The 15,397-nt window shown below is 47.3% G+C and overlaps 1 protein-coding gene across 4 annotated transcripts in view; it reads right to left on the bottom strand.

Annotated features, from left to right (window-relative positions):
• Window positions 1-15,397, bottom strand: part of MCC (MCC regulator of WNT signaling pathway) — a 526,282-nt gene that overhangs the window by 87,929 nt on the left and 422,956 nt on the right. For all 4 annotated transcript variants that reach the window (XM_070796812.1, XM_070796814.1, XM_070796813.1 and 1 more), the window contains one exon: window positions 7,924-8,066. In XM_070796812.1, the coding sequence (XP_070652913.1) occupies window positions 7,924-8,066 (143 nt within the window). The remainder of the gene's footprint in view (window positions 1-7,923; window positions 8,067-15,397) is intronic.

Genomic DNA, 15,397 nt, shown 5'->3' with positions numbered 1-15,397 from the left:
TCGTGGACCCTACCTCTGAGCATTTCCCCCAAAGCTCACTACCCTTCAGGCCAAGTGGGCCTTTCCCCCAGGCTGGATCGTCCATCTCAGCTCAAGAGGCAGGCGGGCTCCAGCCCCGGGCGTGAACGGGGCCAGCACACAGGGGGTCATCCTGGGCCCCGCGGCTCTGCCTGTGGCGGGGCACTTCCAAAGCAGTAGGAGAAAGCGGAAGATGCACAGAACCTCTCCTCCCAAAACAAGGCCCACAGCAAGGGCTGGGGCTGCATCAACACTAGTGAGCGCCTGTACTTTATTTCCCTTACAGATAAAATAGGCTTTCCGAGGCTGCTCTGGGAAGCTAACACTCCTGTGTGACTTTTCTTTTTTTTTTTTAATTTATCTGGAAAATAACTGCTTTACAATGTTGTGTTGGTTTCTGTCACATAACAATGTGAATCTGATGTAAGTATATATGTGTCCCCTCTCCCGCCCGCCCCCAGCATCCCACCCTTCTACCGGGCTGAGCTCCCGGAGTTCTATAGCTAGTCCCCACTAGCTATCTATTTTATACACAGCAAGGTATACGTTTCAATGCTACTCTCTCAATTCATCTACCCTCTCCTTTGCCCTCTAGGTGCTCACGTCCGTTCTCTACGTCTGTGACGCTAGGGAGTTTTTGGTGTATTTTCCCCCTAGGTAAGAACTAGATTTATCATGAGAGATACACATTCCACAGACGGAGAGCAGTCCATCTCAAAAGGTGAGAGGTCTAGGTTGCTGGTTTTAAGGGAAAATATGTTATGAGTTCCAACTGAAAGAATAATCCAACCTAAGGAGATACAATCTGTTTAGAAAATAAAGCCTGCTTATCTTAGAAAGGGGTTCCCTTGTGGCTCCGTTGGTAAAGAGTCTGCCTGCAATGTGGGAGACCTGGGTTCCATCCCTGGGTTGGAAGATCCCCTGGATAAAGGAAAGGCTACCTACTCCAGTGTTCTGGCCTAGAGAATTCCATGGACTCTGTAGTCCATGGGGTCGCAAAGAGTCGGACACGACTGAGTGACTTGCACTTCATTATCTTAGAAGAGGAGTTCATGAACCTAACAGTCAAGGGAGCTCGTTCTGAACAAACGTAATCAATGGCTTTCCATATCTGTCTTATATCTCAAGTCTCCTTTGTGGGCTGAAAAATCACTTAACAGTAGTTTGAGGGAAATAGTCTAAAGTAACACAAAATGACGTGGGGCAATAATCTTATCTGCTCTCAAGCTTGGTTCCTCTCTAAGGAAAGTTCTGGAATGATTTTAGGTGGCCTCCTTGGCCACATGGCCATGGTCACATTCACAGACAGGCCTTGTATGACCAGGCTCAGATCCTCGCAAGGAAGGACATAGTCACCTTAGCCTTCTGTGAGTCACTGTGCGAAACTTCTAAGCCTGCCCTGGGCTTGGTTTTCAGGGGTTTTCATGAACTTCTTGGGAAAGATTAAGTTGCCCAATTAAAGGAGAGAAAAGAAAAAAAAAAAAAAAAAAAGTAGCACAGGGCTGGGCCTGTTTCATTGCCAAGTCAGGGTGCTAGTTTCTGTCCTGTCTAACATTGCCAACTTACGGACTGGTTTCTCAAAGTTTCAGAATCAGGTTACCAAGAATCTGATTCTCCTTTAAACATGCTCTGCCAGAGGACAACTGCCTCCTTAGTGCCTCATTCCTAACAGAAATCGAATTTTCTCTGGACAGGCTGCCCTGCCTTTGTAAACACTTCCTTCCTACTCTGCAGAAATCATTTTTGGAGAAGGCAGGACTGTCTTTCCCTGCCCCAAATCCCCTTTCTCCCCACTGGGAGGGGCTGCTCAACACTTTGGAACATTTCTCCTGAAGCCATTAAGCCTCATGGGTCCATTAAGCCAGGAAAATCTGGCTTTAACATTAAACGTATTTTCATAGTCACAGCTGTGCCAAACAGCCAGGTTTCATGTGTAAATTCTTCCTTGGGTGTCTTCCAAAAACTACGCATAAGGAGGAAATCTCTGTCTAAATGATCACACCAGCAAGCACAAGGGCATATGCTTCCTTCTAAATCCCACAAAAATAAGACTTTCTCACCAAAAACCAGAAGAAATTTCAAAATACAGGAGCAGAACCTATCACAGCCTGTGCAAAGGTCCGTGGGGTCAGGGATTTTGTTTTACAGACAGTTGCTCCAGACCAGCTTTGCTGTTCCATGAGCAGAGGTGGGAAGACAGCCTGCAGGAGGCAATGATCCCCACCCCCACCGCCCACCCACAAGCCAGCATGACCACATGCCATCTCACACATCTGTGCTCGGCTCTGCTGCAGCACCCAGCATGGGTTGGTCTAAGGGTGTGGGAGCTAAGTTGGAGATCTGCAACATCTCAATGAACAGCAGACACTTTGCTAGTAAGCCAGGAGCTCTGATCAGACAGTGGCTCCCTAAATTCTGTCGCCAGCTCTAGAGACCACACAGGATGGTGGTAAGCAGAGCACACCAGCCAAAGGCATGTTTTCCTGTGAAAGGAAACCCACCTATAGATACATGGGTGTCAGGAACAAAAGCAAGCGCTTAGCTGTGCAGCCTGGACAAGTGAGTTGCCCTCTCCGAACTCCTGTCATTTCAGTTTTACAGGTGAGCTCTACAGCTCCTCCTTCAAGGCTGAGGACCGAACCTGAGGATGCCTGTTGATGCTCAACACAAACTAAGTGAACAAACCACATCAGCCATGATCTGCAGCCTCCCTTTTAACGAGAACTCTTTGCCAAGGTGAGGAAACAGAAATCCCAAGCCATAACTCCTACTTTATCTTTGTCTACTTAATTATCTTTGTTTTACAAATGACTTCGTGACTAGGTTTGAACAGAGGTAATGCAATTTACTTGAAGATGCAACATGATACCACTGGGACCTTTCTCCTATATAGGACTGCTTAGGTAGGTCAAAGCACTTTCTACATTGTGGGTTTCCTTGTCCAGGCTCTGAGGACCATGCCCTGGAGCCAGCTTATCGAAGTGGGTTTGAACACAAAAGACAAGCAATTTCTGATGAAGGGAATACTCCTATTATCTTAAATGGAAATTGGCAAATATACTGCAGCCAACTCTGTATATAAAATCCAGCTCAAAATTAACCAAGCTGGGTGGCTAATGGAGGTTTGCAAATACAGCAGTCATAATGAAATGGATGTGTTTTAATGATTTCCTATAAAGGTGTTTATAAATGGAAGCTTTTTTCTCTGCTGAAGCAATTGAATTGGAAAATGGCACGGGAGTAAGAAGAGGCAGCCGCCCAGTTCCGATGGATGTGCAAGGGCTGTGCTCTGCTGGGCTTTTGTGAGCTGCTCCTCCTGCTGTCCTCAGGCCTGACCTCCGTGGGGTCCTGGTGGGGGCGGCTGTGCCCATGGCACTCTCCTCCTGCCCCCTCTGTGGCCGCTTGTTCCCACTCATCCCTCAGCTGTCAGCCTAGATGTGACTTCTGGCACATTCTGACACTCCCACCACAGGCTGTGGCCCCCGTCCACCTTCTGGTGTGCTCCACTGGCAGGCATTCCGTGTTCCCTTTGCATCCTCCAAACAACCACAAGCTCCAAGAGGCTCCCCGTCACTCACCTCTCTGCAAGCCTCCTGTGAGTGGGCACGGCTGTGTCGAAGAGTCAAAGCCCACGTGGAGCTGGCATTCCAGCACAAGGACTGACCAAGACCGGAAGTAAAGGAAGTAAAGACAAACGGGAGGTGGTGTCACAGAGGGCTAAGTGCGATGAAGCGGGGTGAGGCGGGCGAAACGGGACTGACACACGGGAGGTGGCATCACGGAGGGCTAAGTGCGATGAAGCGGGGTGAGGCGGGCGAGACGGGACGGACACACGGGAGGTGGCATCACGGAGGGCTAAGTGCGATGAAGTGGGGAGAGAAGGGAGGGACATGTGCAGAGCGGAGGCCAAGCACGTGCACGTGAGGGACAGTCCAGGACCCCACGAGGGGCCGGGGGAGGCTGTGACGAGGGGAGAGCAGACTGACTGTGAGAGAAAGGACGATGGGCATCAGTGGATGCAGGGACCCTGAGGTCAGAGAAGCTGGTCAGGTCTGAGGGATAGCAGGGAAGGCCGGTGTGGCCAGAGCGGGAAGGAAGCAGGAAGAGTCAGGAAGGCCAAGGCTTGAGGTGGGGGCTCTCCAGGCTCCGGGGGCCTGCAGGTCAGAGTCAGAAGTGGGGATGTTACTCTGGGGATGAAGGGTGTGAGCCTGTGAGCACAGTGATCTGAGGGCAGGTTCTGGGTCTCACATGCCCGTCCCTAGCATGGCATTCAGCGAGCGGCTACATGAATGACTGACGGCTCTTACTGCGGGCAGAGAACACACAAGGCCCCAGGCAGACAAGGGTCCCTTCCCTGCAGGAGCCCAGGCTTGTCGGGAATGAAACTACCACCAGTTGTAATGAACATGCATTTTTACTGAGGGAAAGGACGAAAATACATGATTTGGGAAAACAAAGCCTGCTCCTGGTGCAGACGGGCGGACACTGGCTTCCGTGGGGGCACCCGGATACAGGGGATTCCCCCCAACGGGAGCCCTGGGATGCCCGTGGTGAAGATGCACTCCACTACCCTCCGCATCCACTGGAGGGGGTTTGCCCCCCAACTCCCCGAGTTTCTTTGATTAAGAAATTTTGTTGGAGTGTGGGTCACTTGCTTAATTTCATGAAAAACAGCTTCAGAGAACTGAATGGAGGGGTGGGTGCAGGAATGCGCCTGGGCAGTAACGGAAACTTCTCGGCTGCCTGCACACGTCTGACCGCCTGAGGCTGGAAGCCTGAGTCCAGAAGGTCGAGGCCACCAGGGTTCAAGATTATGATGCTGATATAACGGAGCCCAGAGGATGTGGGCTGGTCGCCAGGGTATGTGTGTGCTGTAACGGCAGGCCCGCGGTCTGGGTTCAGCTTAGTGTTAGGGAAGCAGCTTCAGCCTAAAGCCAAGCCCCAGGCCCGCAAGGCAAGCCCTCTCCTCACCCCATTTCCATCTGGCTAAAGCTGGTATCAGTACCCAGCACTCAGGGACGTTGATGTACCTAAACCCATCTTATGTGGCCTTAGCAGCCAACCACGCTGGGGACCCTCCTTCCTCATGAGAGCCTTCTCCCCCCACTGCCTGGTGGGCATGGCTCTCCGCATTTCCTTCTTACGGCTTCGGCTGACCGCCTGGTTGATGGACTGGTTGACTGCACCACCCCTTCATTCAAACACGTATCTCTGAACCCACACTGCACTCTGTGCCAGGCCCTGTGGTGGGCTCTGGAGAGCCACGAGTAGAGAAAATAAACAAGCTTTTGCTCAGTGTGGTTTAGTGGGAGTGTCAGTCAAGCAAAGAAGTACAAACACATCATTTAAACTTTCAGTGTGATGTAAGGAGACCAGTGAGGCGGTGAGAGGCGGCGCGGGGACGTGCACAGACGGGTGCTTGCGAGGTGCTTTGGGGAGGCGTGTTTGAGCCAAGACTGAGCCGCTAAGAGGTTCATCCCTGCTCCTGCGTCTCCTCCTCGGCTGGCAGCCCCCCTACACCTAGCCTCTAGTTCTCTACACTCCGTGTTCTTCACATCGACTTCCACTGCTTCCGTAACTATCTGCAAACAGCCTGATGTCTCCCGGCTGCTTTCTTCAGCCAGACCTGTTGTAGTTTATGTGTGCCTACTGCCTTCCCAACATCTCCACCCAGATAGCTCCAGACACCTGAAACTTCTGCCCAGACAAAACACACACCCTCCTCTCCACCCAACCCATGGCCCTCCCCAACAAAACTAAATTCAGAGCAAAACCACTGAGTCTTTTTTCCTTTGCTCCCATATAGCTGATTGGCCCTGCCACCCATCCACTGGGCAAACCAGACACTTACGGGACACCCACGCATGCCTCCCTCCTTCTTCACCCTGTGATGGATTCCTTGGAAGATCTTGCCAATTTTCTGTCCTCATATGCTTTTCCATGTCTCAACGGCCACCACCTTTAGTTCTGGCAACCGTTTTGCCCATCTTGACTTCGGCAATGGTTTCCAGGCTGGCCTCCCCCATTCACTCTTGATCCACTGATTTTTTCTCTTCACTACAGAGTGATTGATTCAAAATGCCATCTGATCGTCTCATCCCTCCCATCCACAGCTGTTAAAATCATTCAGCAGTTTCTCCTGGGTCTCTGAATAATGGTCAGACTCCCTAGTGCTGTCTATGAGATCTTGCACGGCCTGGCTCCGGCCTGCCTCTCCCAGCCTCTGTCTCACGCCTCTGCGCCCTTCATAAAGGATGATCTTATTCACCGCCTTGAATGCATCATCCCCTCTCCCCTGCGTGTCACTTCCTCTCTCATGCACTCAATTCCTAGTTATCCTCCACATCTCCGCTCAGATGTCACTTCTGAGAGGAAGCTTTCCTGGAAATCTTAAATTGAAATCTTTTGACACACTGCCATGGTACTTGATGTTATAGCATGTATATAGGTTTATGCAGGTTGTGAAAGTCATTCGGTTGTGTCCGACTCTGCGACCCCATGGACTGTAGTCCATGGAATTCTCCAGGCCAGAATACTGGAGTGGGTAGCCTTTCCCTTCTCCAGGGGATTTTCCCAACTGAGGGACTGAACCCAGGTCTCCCACATTGCAGGTGGATTCTATAGCAGCTGAGCCACCAGAGAAGCCCAAGAATACTGGAGTGGGTAGCCTATCCCTTCTCCCGAAGATCTTCCTGACCCAGGAATCGAACCAGGGTCTCCTGCGTTGCAGGTGGGTTAGCTGAGCTACCAGGGTTATAATATACCAGGGTTATAACCAGGTTAAGCCCTGGTTATATTATAAGTTTATATAGGGAAGCCCTGCTTATTATATAGGTTTATAATTAAGCATAAATGTTTAATATTTATTAAAGTCACTCTCTCCCCAATGGAAACTTAAGTTCTAATGTAAACTGTACTATACTTTCTCTTCCTTCTCCTTGTTCCTTTCCCATCACCCCCTTATATGTGAACATTTCCTAAGATATGGTGCCTCTCCCCATTTGGACTTCACATCCTTTCAACCATAGGGAGCTCTTTACCTCGTAACTTCAAAGCCTTTATCCGCAACCCCAATCTCTCCAGAGATCTAGTTGAGCATCTTCAAGTAGGCCAGAGGTTTTACAACACTTCAATTGCAACCCATGGTTGGAACATTTCCCTTGGCAACTTAACGACATATACATATCCAAAATATATGTGTCATGAAACAACAATAATATCATTCTGGTTTTTTTTCCTATTTGATTTCATTTTAAAAACATTTTGATTTTTTATGTAATTTCAAGACTTACTTGGAAGGGTCATAAACCTGTAGTTTAAAACACACCATACCAACATGCTGTTACCAGGTATTTCCACACAGACATTTCTTCACAACCTCAAACACAATGTATTTATTTCCCAAATCATTTCTCAACCAAACTTCCTTAGTAAGGAATACAATCATTCTGAGTCACTCAGGATGAACATTTTGAAGAGTCATTTTGGATCCCTGCTTACCCCAGAGTTGCTGAACCTATTGCCTCCTCCCCTTCAGTGAGTCACTCCCCAGCCCATCCTTTCCATTCTTGCCATCACAGCTCAGTTATACTGAACTTGGAACAGTGCAATCACCTTTTTACCTGGTTCCCTACTTCCTGACTTTTCACGTAGAAGGTGACACGTTTGAATCACAACAGGCAGAAAGGCACATCAAGGCAGAAAGGGAATGCAGCTCTTTGGTTCCACTGTGACCAACAAAGGAATATGTAGAGAACTGAAATGAATGAGCCTTCACCTGCCTTCATCTACTCAACAAGCTGCTTGACTCGCTAAATCTCGATCCAGGCTGTCTCATGCTTCTAAAGTTTTGATTATAATCCAGAAACCGAGCCCTGGCGTTGCGGCAACAGCAGGCAGACTTACCCATGTCTGCAGTGACCATGGTGGACTGGTTTTCAGGGACAGACACAGAGGTCTGGTCCTGATCCACGCTGTGAGAGTCCTCGTTGGCCTCATGTTGACTCTGGCTGAGCTCTGATCGCAATTCCGAGTACTCATCTTCCTCCCTGAGAACAAAAGGGAATTCAGACTCCACTGACAGACACACAAGACACATCCCCAGAGAATGTCCTTTAATAACAAGATAAAGACACTCAGAACACAAACAGACAGCTCTCCTCTCGAGGCCCCATGGACCAGGATTCCTTTCAGGATAACTAGATGGGCCTTGTTTGACGCTGAAAGTTTCCATATCCAAACCCACACACCCGACAAGACTCGTGTATCAGCCTACCAGAAAACTCCCCCCTTCAAACATTTCCTAAAGAAAGTAGGCTTCTTCACCTCCTCAAATTCCAAGGCAAAGAAGAACTGAGGTTCCTAGCACTGAGGCTACAGTGAGCAGGACCATCAAGGGCCTAGTGAAAAGGAGTGACTCAGAGCATCACCACCAGAGCCCCACGCTGTGCTTCCTTCTGGGAAGAGAACAGAAGGGCTGCTGAGGTTACAGAGACTGGAAAACCAGCATCCTGTCTGTGCAGATCGAAACCAGTGCTCTGAGAGGTGTAGGGGTCAGCGTGTCTGAGAAAAACCACACTTAGTTTCTCTAAAAGAAGTGGAGTTAGGGGACAGGAAAGGAGAATGGGGTGAGGGGGAAGATCAGTGAGTGAGTGAGCAGCACTCAATGGTCTGTTTCCTTCACTCTGCCTTTGCTAGTAGGAAGATAACTTTGAAATTCATCCGTGTTTCATCTGCACAAACACACCCACTCCCTTCTCAGCCCCTCATGGATCCCTTGTAACCTTTGGGCTCTGAATTAGTCATGGGCAAGCTAAGAAAAGTTACAATTGCAGTATGTATTTCAAAGTGCACACAGACCTCCTTCCCACGCCACCGCCATCACTACACACACACATGATACAGACAAGTAGAGAGCAAAAATTAATCTTCTTTGATGTATTTTGCAAGTGAGCCAGAAAAGAAAATTTTCAGGGGGTTTAATTATGAGTAAAGTCCGAAGGTGTCTTCTCAGCCCCAGGGGGAGGGTGTCTGTGAAGAAAGGAAGAAATTCTCTTACCCTGGCATTCACATTAAGTTGCTGACAACCGGAGGGTAAGGGCAGAAAGTCCACAGTTTTGGGTGGGCCAAGATGGTGAGTGGTGATCGGTGAGACTTGGGGAAGAGGCAAATGCCATCTGAAGCTCAGGAGACACATCCATACCAGAGAAATGGGAAGAACTCTCCAGAGTTCTTGGTTTTCTCAAGAAATGAACACCCGTCCTCTCAGGGAAAGAATTCAGCTGAGCCCTTGCTTTATAAAGTATTTCTGATAAAAGCCACACAGAAATCTAGGAAGACTTTAAACAGATATAAAACCAGCAGGCATGCAGAATGTGAATTAGAATGGGAGTGGTTATGGGAAAAAAATATAGGTTAATGTTATATGAATAAGTTAATTATTAGATATTTGCACAGCCAACAGTAATTAGGCTTAGGAAAGAAAAACAATTAGAAAGAACTCTTAAGCGTCACCACCTTTTTGGTCTAGAGGGTAATTGTGCTCTGATCCATCAGCTTCCTTTCAATCAGCAATTGAAATCCTGATTTTAGTTAATGGGAGATTTTGGGTATAATGAATAAATTACCTTTGTTGCATGGCCAATGTAATCAGCTTCAGCTTGGCTGAGACTGTTTTTCAGCCAAAAAAGCTGCTGCTGTACCTCTGGTGTAAATGGTATTTGCAAAATCTTTTATAGCCACCTTCAACTGTCTTGGCTTGGCAGGTCCCAAACATCTAGTGCCTGCCAAATCTCCTGCTTTGTAAAAAAATTTACTTTATTAGGATGGGTTTTATAAAGAAGTGAAAACGGAAGGGGTGGGAGAAGGAAGCATTCAGTAAGGAAGGGAACATTCCTTACTAAGGTGAGACCACATACTGAAGAATGATACCACACGAGAAATGTCACCTTAAGGCAGAGACTTTCAGTGTCATGAAATGCAAGCCAAGAATGCTCTTTCAAGGTATTTGAGCATCAAGACAAGGACAGGAAAGCGAAAACCAAGTTGATGCTGCTCTTTCGGGAGTCAAATTTTATGTTCACAACTGGGCTTCTCATGTGGCTCTAGTGGTAAGAACCCGCCTGCCAATGCAGAGACGTAAGAGATGCAGGTCTGATCCCTGGGCCAGGGAGAGAGAGCACAGAGAAGGGCACAGCACCCACTCCAGTGTTCTTGCCTGGAGAATCTCACGGACAGAGGGATCTGGCGGTGAAAGCGACGTAGCACACACACACATGTTCACAACTAATTCTACCCTAAGGAGGATGCTCTGGGTGGACTGCAGCTCTGGGGCTGCAGGTGGGCAGTGACCAGGGAGGACTTCCAGGATGAAGCAGTACTACAGAAGAGTCTGAAGGTGAGCCATTTTAGATAGGTCATGAGGGTGCATGGGCACATGCAGAGCCTCAGGGGAGCCCGTGGATGTGAACTTGGGTGTGTGGAGCTTGGGACAGAGGAGACGGATAGCTGAAGCCAAATCAGGGTGCAGGATGGAACCCTGAGGCTGGAGGAACACTCAGGCCACTTGCTGAGTGGGCAATATTGGCCAGAAGCAAAACTTATTGTATTGAAGAAGGCAAACAATCAGGGTCAAATGGTGGAAATAAATGTAAAATAATGTGTGAAGTCAAGGAATTCAGGGGAAGGAGTAAGTGTTGTGAGATCTTTTATGGAAACAGATCAAACAGGCAGCAGGGAAGTATAGACGGTCTGTGTTCTCGACCCCACAGGGAGGGGCTGAGGTGAGCACATATCACCCCTGGTGAAGGATCCCCCTTAGGGTATCATAAGGAAGGTTACAGTACAACACTACGTGAGCAAACAGAGGAAACAGAGGTAGAAATCAACCTTGTAAGGAGATTGTGTGCAGTCTTGTGCCCCCAAAATGAGGCACTGAAAGGTTAAACCTAAATATAAGAAAGTTCGTATAGCCCTATTTCTCTTACTGACTTTGGTAAAAAACCATGGAGCCATCTATCTTTGCCCTCTCAACATCCTTACCGGCAGGAACTGGGAAATGACAAAAACCAGTGCGCTCCAAGCACTCTGTAAGCTGCCGGACAATTTGGGACTTCAACATATGGAGGAGAAGGATGCTGGGGGCTCTCTCTATTGTTTTAGTCAGAAGCATTGGTCCATCCAGAGCAATGGGAACAAAAAGTTAAAAAAAAAAAAAAAAAACCAACAAAAACCCTGCAGGTCTATGGCAGTTTTACAAGGACAAGAATTTGAGGAGTTTTTTCAAGGTTCCTCTGAGCAGCAGGCTCACCTAACTGGTCAAGGTGTGAATGACACACAGCATCAGCATCTCAAAGTGACTTCACTGTTTGCTTCCTTTCATGGTGTAGACACTAACTCTTGGTAAGTGATTTATCTTATTTCTTTGGGGAAAAAGATGCCTGATCTGCAGAACACTAACTGCCAATGCTGAAGATAAAAAGGAAGAAAATATGAAAAGGTCCAAGTAGTAGTCAAATTAAGTTAAAAAAACAAAAGCTTTGATAAACTGATAAATATTGCTAATTCTATGCTATTGTGGTAGTTTCTTAACTGTTGTTCTTCAGTCAATCGGTGGTGTCTGACTCTTTGCAACCCCATGGATTGCAGCACGCCAGGCTTCCCTGTTCTCCACTATCTCCCGGAGTTTACTCAAGCTCATGTCCATTGAGTCGGTGATGCGATCCAACCATCTCATCCTCTGTTGCCCCCTTCTCCTCCTGCCCTCAATTTTCCTCAGCATAAGGGTCTTTTCCAATGAGTTGGCTCTTTGTATCAGGTGGCCAAAGTATTGTAGCTTCAGCATCAGTTCTTCTGATAAATATTCAGGGCTGATTTCCTTTAGGATTGACTGGCTTGATCTCCTTGCTGTCCAAGTGCCTCTCAAAAGTTTTCTCCAACACCACAAATTGAAAGCATCAATTCTTTGGCTCTCAGTTTTCTTTATGGTCCAACTCTCATATCCACACATGACTATTGGAAAACCATAGCTTGGTTGGCAAAGTGATGTCTCTGCTTTTTCATAATTATGGAATTAGAAAGTTACCAGGTGTTTTTTTTTTTTTTTTGGCACATAGAGGGTCATCTCAGGATTCTAATGGTACATTATTTCATTTACTTAGAAGCATTTGTGAAGTGATTCCAAGTCACTCAGTTTAGAGTTGCAGTGATTAAAGCTTGCTACTAGCTCAATAACAGCAGCAGCAGCAACAACAAAACACTCCTGAGGCATGCATTAGGCTGTATGCTGCTGCTGCTGCTGCTGCTGCTGCGGCGGCGGCGCATCAGTCGTGTCCGACTCTGTGCGACCCCATAGACGGCAGCCCACTAGGCTCCTCTGTCCCTGGGATTCTCCAGGCAAGAATACTGGAGTGGGTTGCCATTGCCTTCTCCAGTTAGGCTGTATACACACCTGCTTAACTAGCAGAGGCAGAAAAGTCACAGAGTGGCAGACTGGCAGGGATCCTGGTGATCACTTAAGCCAGGATCAATACCTTTGTTTTACAAATAAGACCACGGACACTCCTAGAGGCTAAGCGACTTACCTAAGATTATCCAACCAGTTAGCAATACAGCCTAATTCCTAAATTTACTACAAACAGAACAATAATATGATGGCTTAAGGAAAAGATTTTTTTTAAGATTCTTTCTCATTATTAGCTAGAGGTGAAATGATCTAATTGATCATTTCAATGATGATAAAAGTCAATGAAAGTTTAACTCTTACCATGCTTTCCAGACCTCAAGCTAAAGTCCTGTGGAATCAGCAGCATTTGATAAAAATGTTACTTCAGAAGCAATCCCTATACCTATCTTATTTTGGGGTGCACATTCATGCCTTGTCACTGGATTGGAGTAACTGGTGAACAAGATCCAAATGGACATGCCTTGGGAGCTGTCAGTCAACGGTGGCCAGCCCACTGAGCCTACCTGACTTTGTTTTTGGTTTTCCTTTAGGAACACACTTGGTCTCTGCATTTAAAGGCAGAATTGCCCTGAAACAGCCATCATTTCTTTAAAGAACAAAGATGTTTTAGATACAAGGTATTCTTTTCAGTTCTCTTAGAGGATCTATAGCAGTGAATAAGTGATGAGTAAATACCTCTTGTTTTCCCATGCAGCACAGAGGAAGTTCAGACTCATCTAGGAAACTTACGATGACTAACTGAACAAACGGGACTCTGAAACGCTCTCCTATGTGTATAATAATTCACCCTTGTCAGCCATGAGTACCAGTTTTAACAAGATCTGATAAAGGATCCGTATTCAAACACTTCAAATAATGAACAAGGGTGGAATGTACACCATATAAGAAGATATGGAGAGAGAAAAACCCACCTTATCTTTCTAGGTTTTATTTTTATTTCATATTTTATTCTTTAGGCCACAAGCTAATCAGAACAACAAGTTTTGCTGGGAGACAAAGAGGTTTTGGTTACACTGTTTGAGATGCAGCAACATGAAGTGGGACAGACAGCTGCACCACACAGGCCAAAGCGTGGGCCTAAAGACCAGGGGAAGGGCCAGGCACACCGTATGGGCACGAGATTTGAGAGACTGGACTATGTGAGCACACAGAGGCTCTGGATACTCGCTCAGTCACCAGAGGAGGGGCACTCTGCAGACGAAGAAGCACAAGGGTTAAATGCCAATGTGTGAGTGATATAAACAGGAGGGGTCAGTGCTTTAGGGGTGCAGCCATCCTGGTGAAAAGGATGGGGGAGAGCCCAGGGTAAGGGCCAAAGCTGAGGATGGCTCTTAGGGAAAGAGAAGATCTAGGACCTGCAGGGTTAGGGAGGTTCGAGAAGGGAAGCAGGATTTAGGGTTAAATTTAGGAAAAGGGCCAGTAACAAGAAAAAACTCACCAAATTTTTCAGTTAAGAAATCACTGGTGATTTTCAAAAAAGTCTCTTAGCTTATGCTGCTGTAACAAAGTACCATAGACAAGCTTAAATGACAGAAATCTATTTTTTCATAGTTTTAGACTTCAGTTGGGTTGGAGAAGGAAATGGCAACCCATTCCAGTGTTCTTGCCTGGAGAATCCCGGGGATGGCGGAGCCTGGTGGGCTGCCATCTATGGGGTCGCACAGAGTTGGACACGACTGACGCGACTTAGCAGCAGCAGCAGCAGCAGCAGCAGACTTTGGCTGGTGGTCCAAAATCAAGGTGCCGGCACGGCTGGGTCCCGGTGAGGGCTCTCTTCCTGGCCTGCAGATGGCTGCCTTCTCCGTGCACCCTCACATGGCAGGGAAAGAGCAGGAGAGCAAGTGAGCTCTCTGGGGTCAGTAATCCTGTCACGTGACCGCAACTTCGTGACCTTGACTCAACTACATTCCATCTCCAAACACTGTCACATAGAGGGTTTCATCACACGAACTGGAGGCGAGGCGTAGCACAGTTCAGTTCATAGCAAAAGGAATTTGGCAAACCACTGGGGTCAGAAGCCAGACAGCTGTGGGCTAACAAGCAAATGGGAAATGAAGCAGAAATCATGGACTACTCAGAGTCGGCAGTGAAAGGTTGATGTTATGAGAGCAGCTTTTGGGAAAAGAAAATAATCTCCTTGGGAAACAATCTGCTTAGACATCTTTTTTTTTTGCCCCCTCCCCCAGATGCAAAGTGAGCTACTGACATATTTTTCCATTTTATCCATCTCATTATACAATCCCCCCAACTCAGATGAGCATTAAAACAAAGCCACTCAGAACATAGAGTTAAGTGAAAAAGCACCTATTACAAAACAGTGTGTGCTATATGATCCAATTTGTTTAAGATATTCATGAGTAAATATTTTTAGAAGGCCATAAATACAAACTGTTTATTCCAAGCAGATGAGACTTAGGATGCATTAGGCAGGGTTCAGTTAGGAAAACAAATGCTTTTGGATGTTTCAAGCAGGATTTAATTTAGGCAGTTGGAAGGACCAGAGAAAAGAAGGCAGGGTGGGGGGCAGCTGGCGCTGTCAGCCTTGGCATCAGAGCTGTGATGGAGAGACTGCTGCTGCCCCACTCCTGCCCACAGCTCAGGCTCAGGCTGGTCAGCGCAGGGTCTTCATGCTCACCAAAGCCACAATGACGGCCCCACCTTCTCACTGCCTTCCAGACCTGGCAGATCCAAAACTATCCCAGAGTTAAGGGAGTTTGGGAGGTAGTCCCTAGGGTCAGTCTTCTTTGATTTGGGGGGACTACAGATGAGGTGTGGGAACGGAACCAGGCACAAGCAACATGCACTGTAACCTACTGTCTTTGGCTCCTTGACAACCAAATGTATCCTCTCACACATATACAGTTCCAAATGGCTATAACGATACCATCAAGCTTCTGTAACTATCCCTTGTTCAAT

The sequence above is a fragment of the Bos indicus genome, chromosome 10, assembly GCF_029378745.1.
Source record: "Bos indicus isolate NIAB-ARS_2022 breed Sahiwal x Tharparkar chromosome 10, NIAB-ARS_B.indTharparkar_mat_pri_1.0, whole genome shotgun sequence".
Classification (NCBI taxonomy): domain Eukaryota; kingdom Metazoa; phylum Chordata; class Mammalia; order Artiodactyla; family Bovidae; genus Bos; species Bos indicus.
The sequence above is the reverse complement of the archived record's forward strand: the minus strand, read 5'-3'. Positions and strand labels throughout refer to the sequence as shown.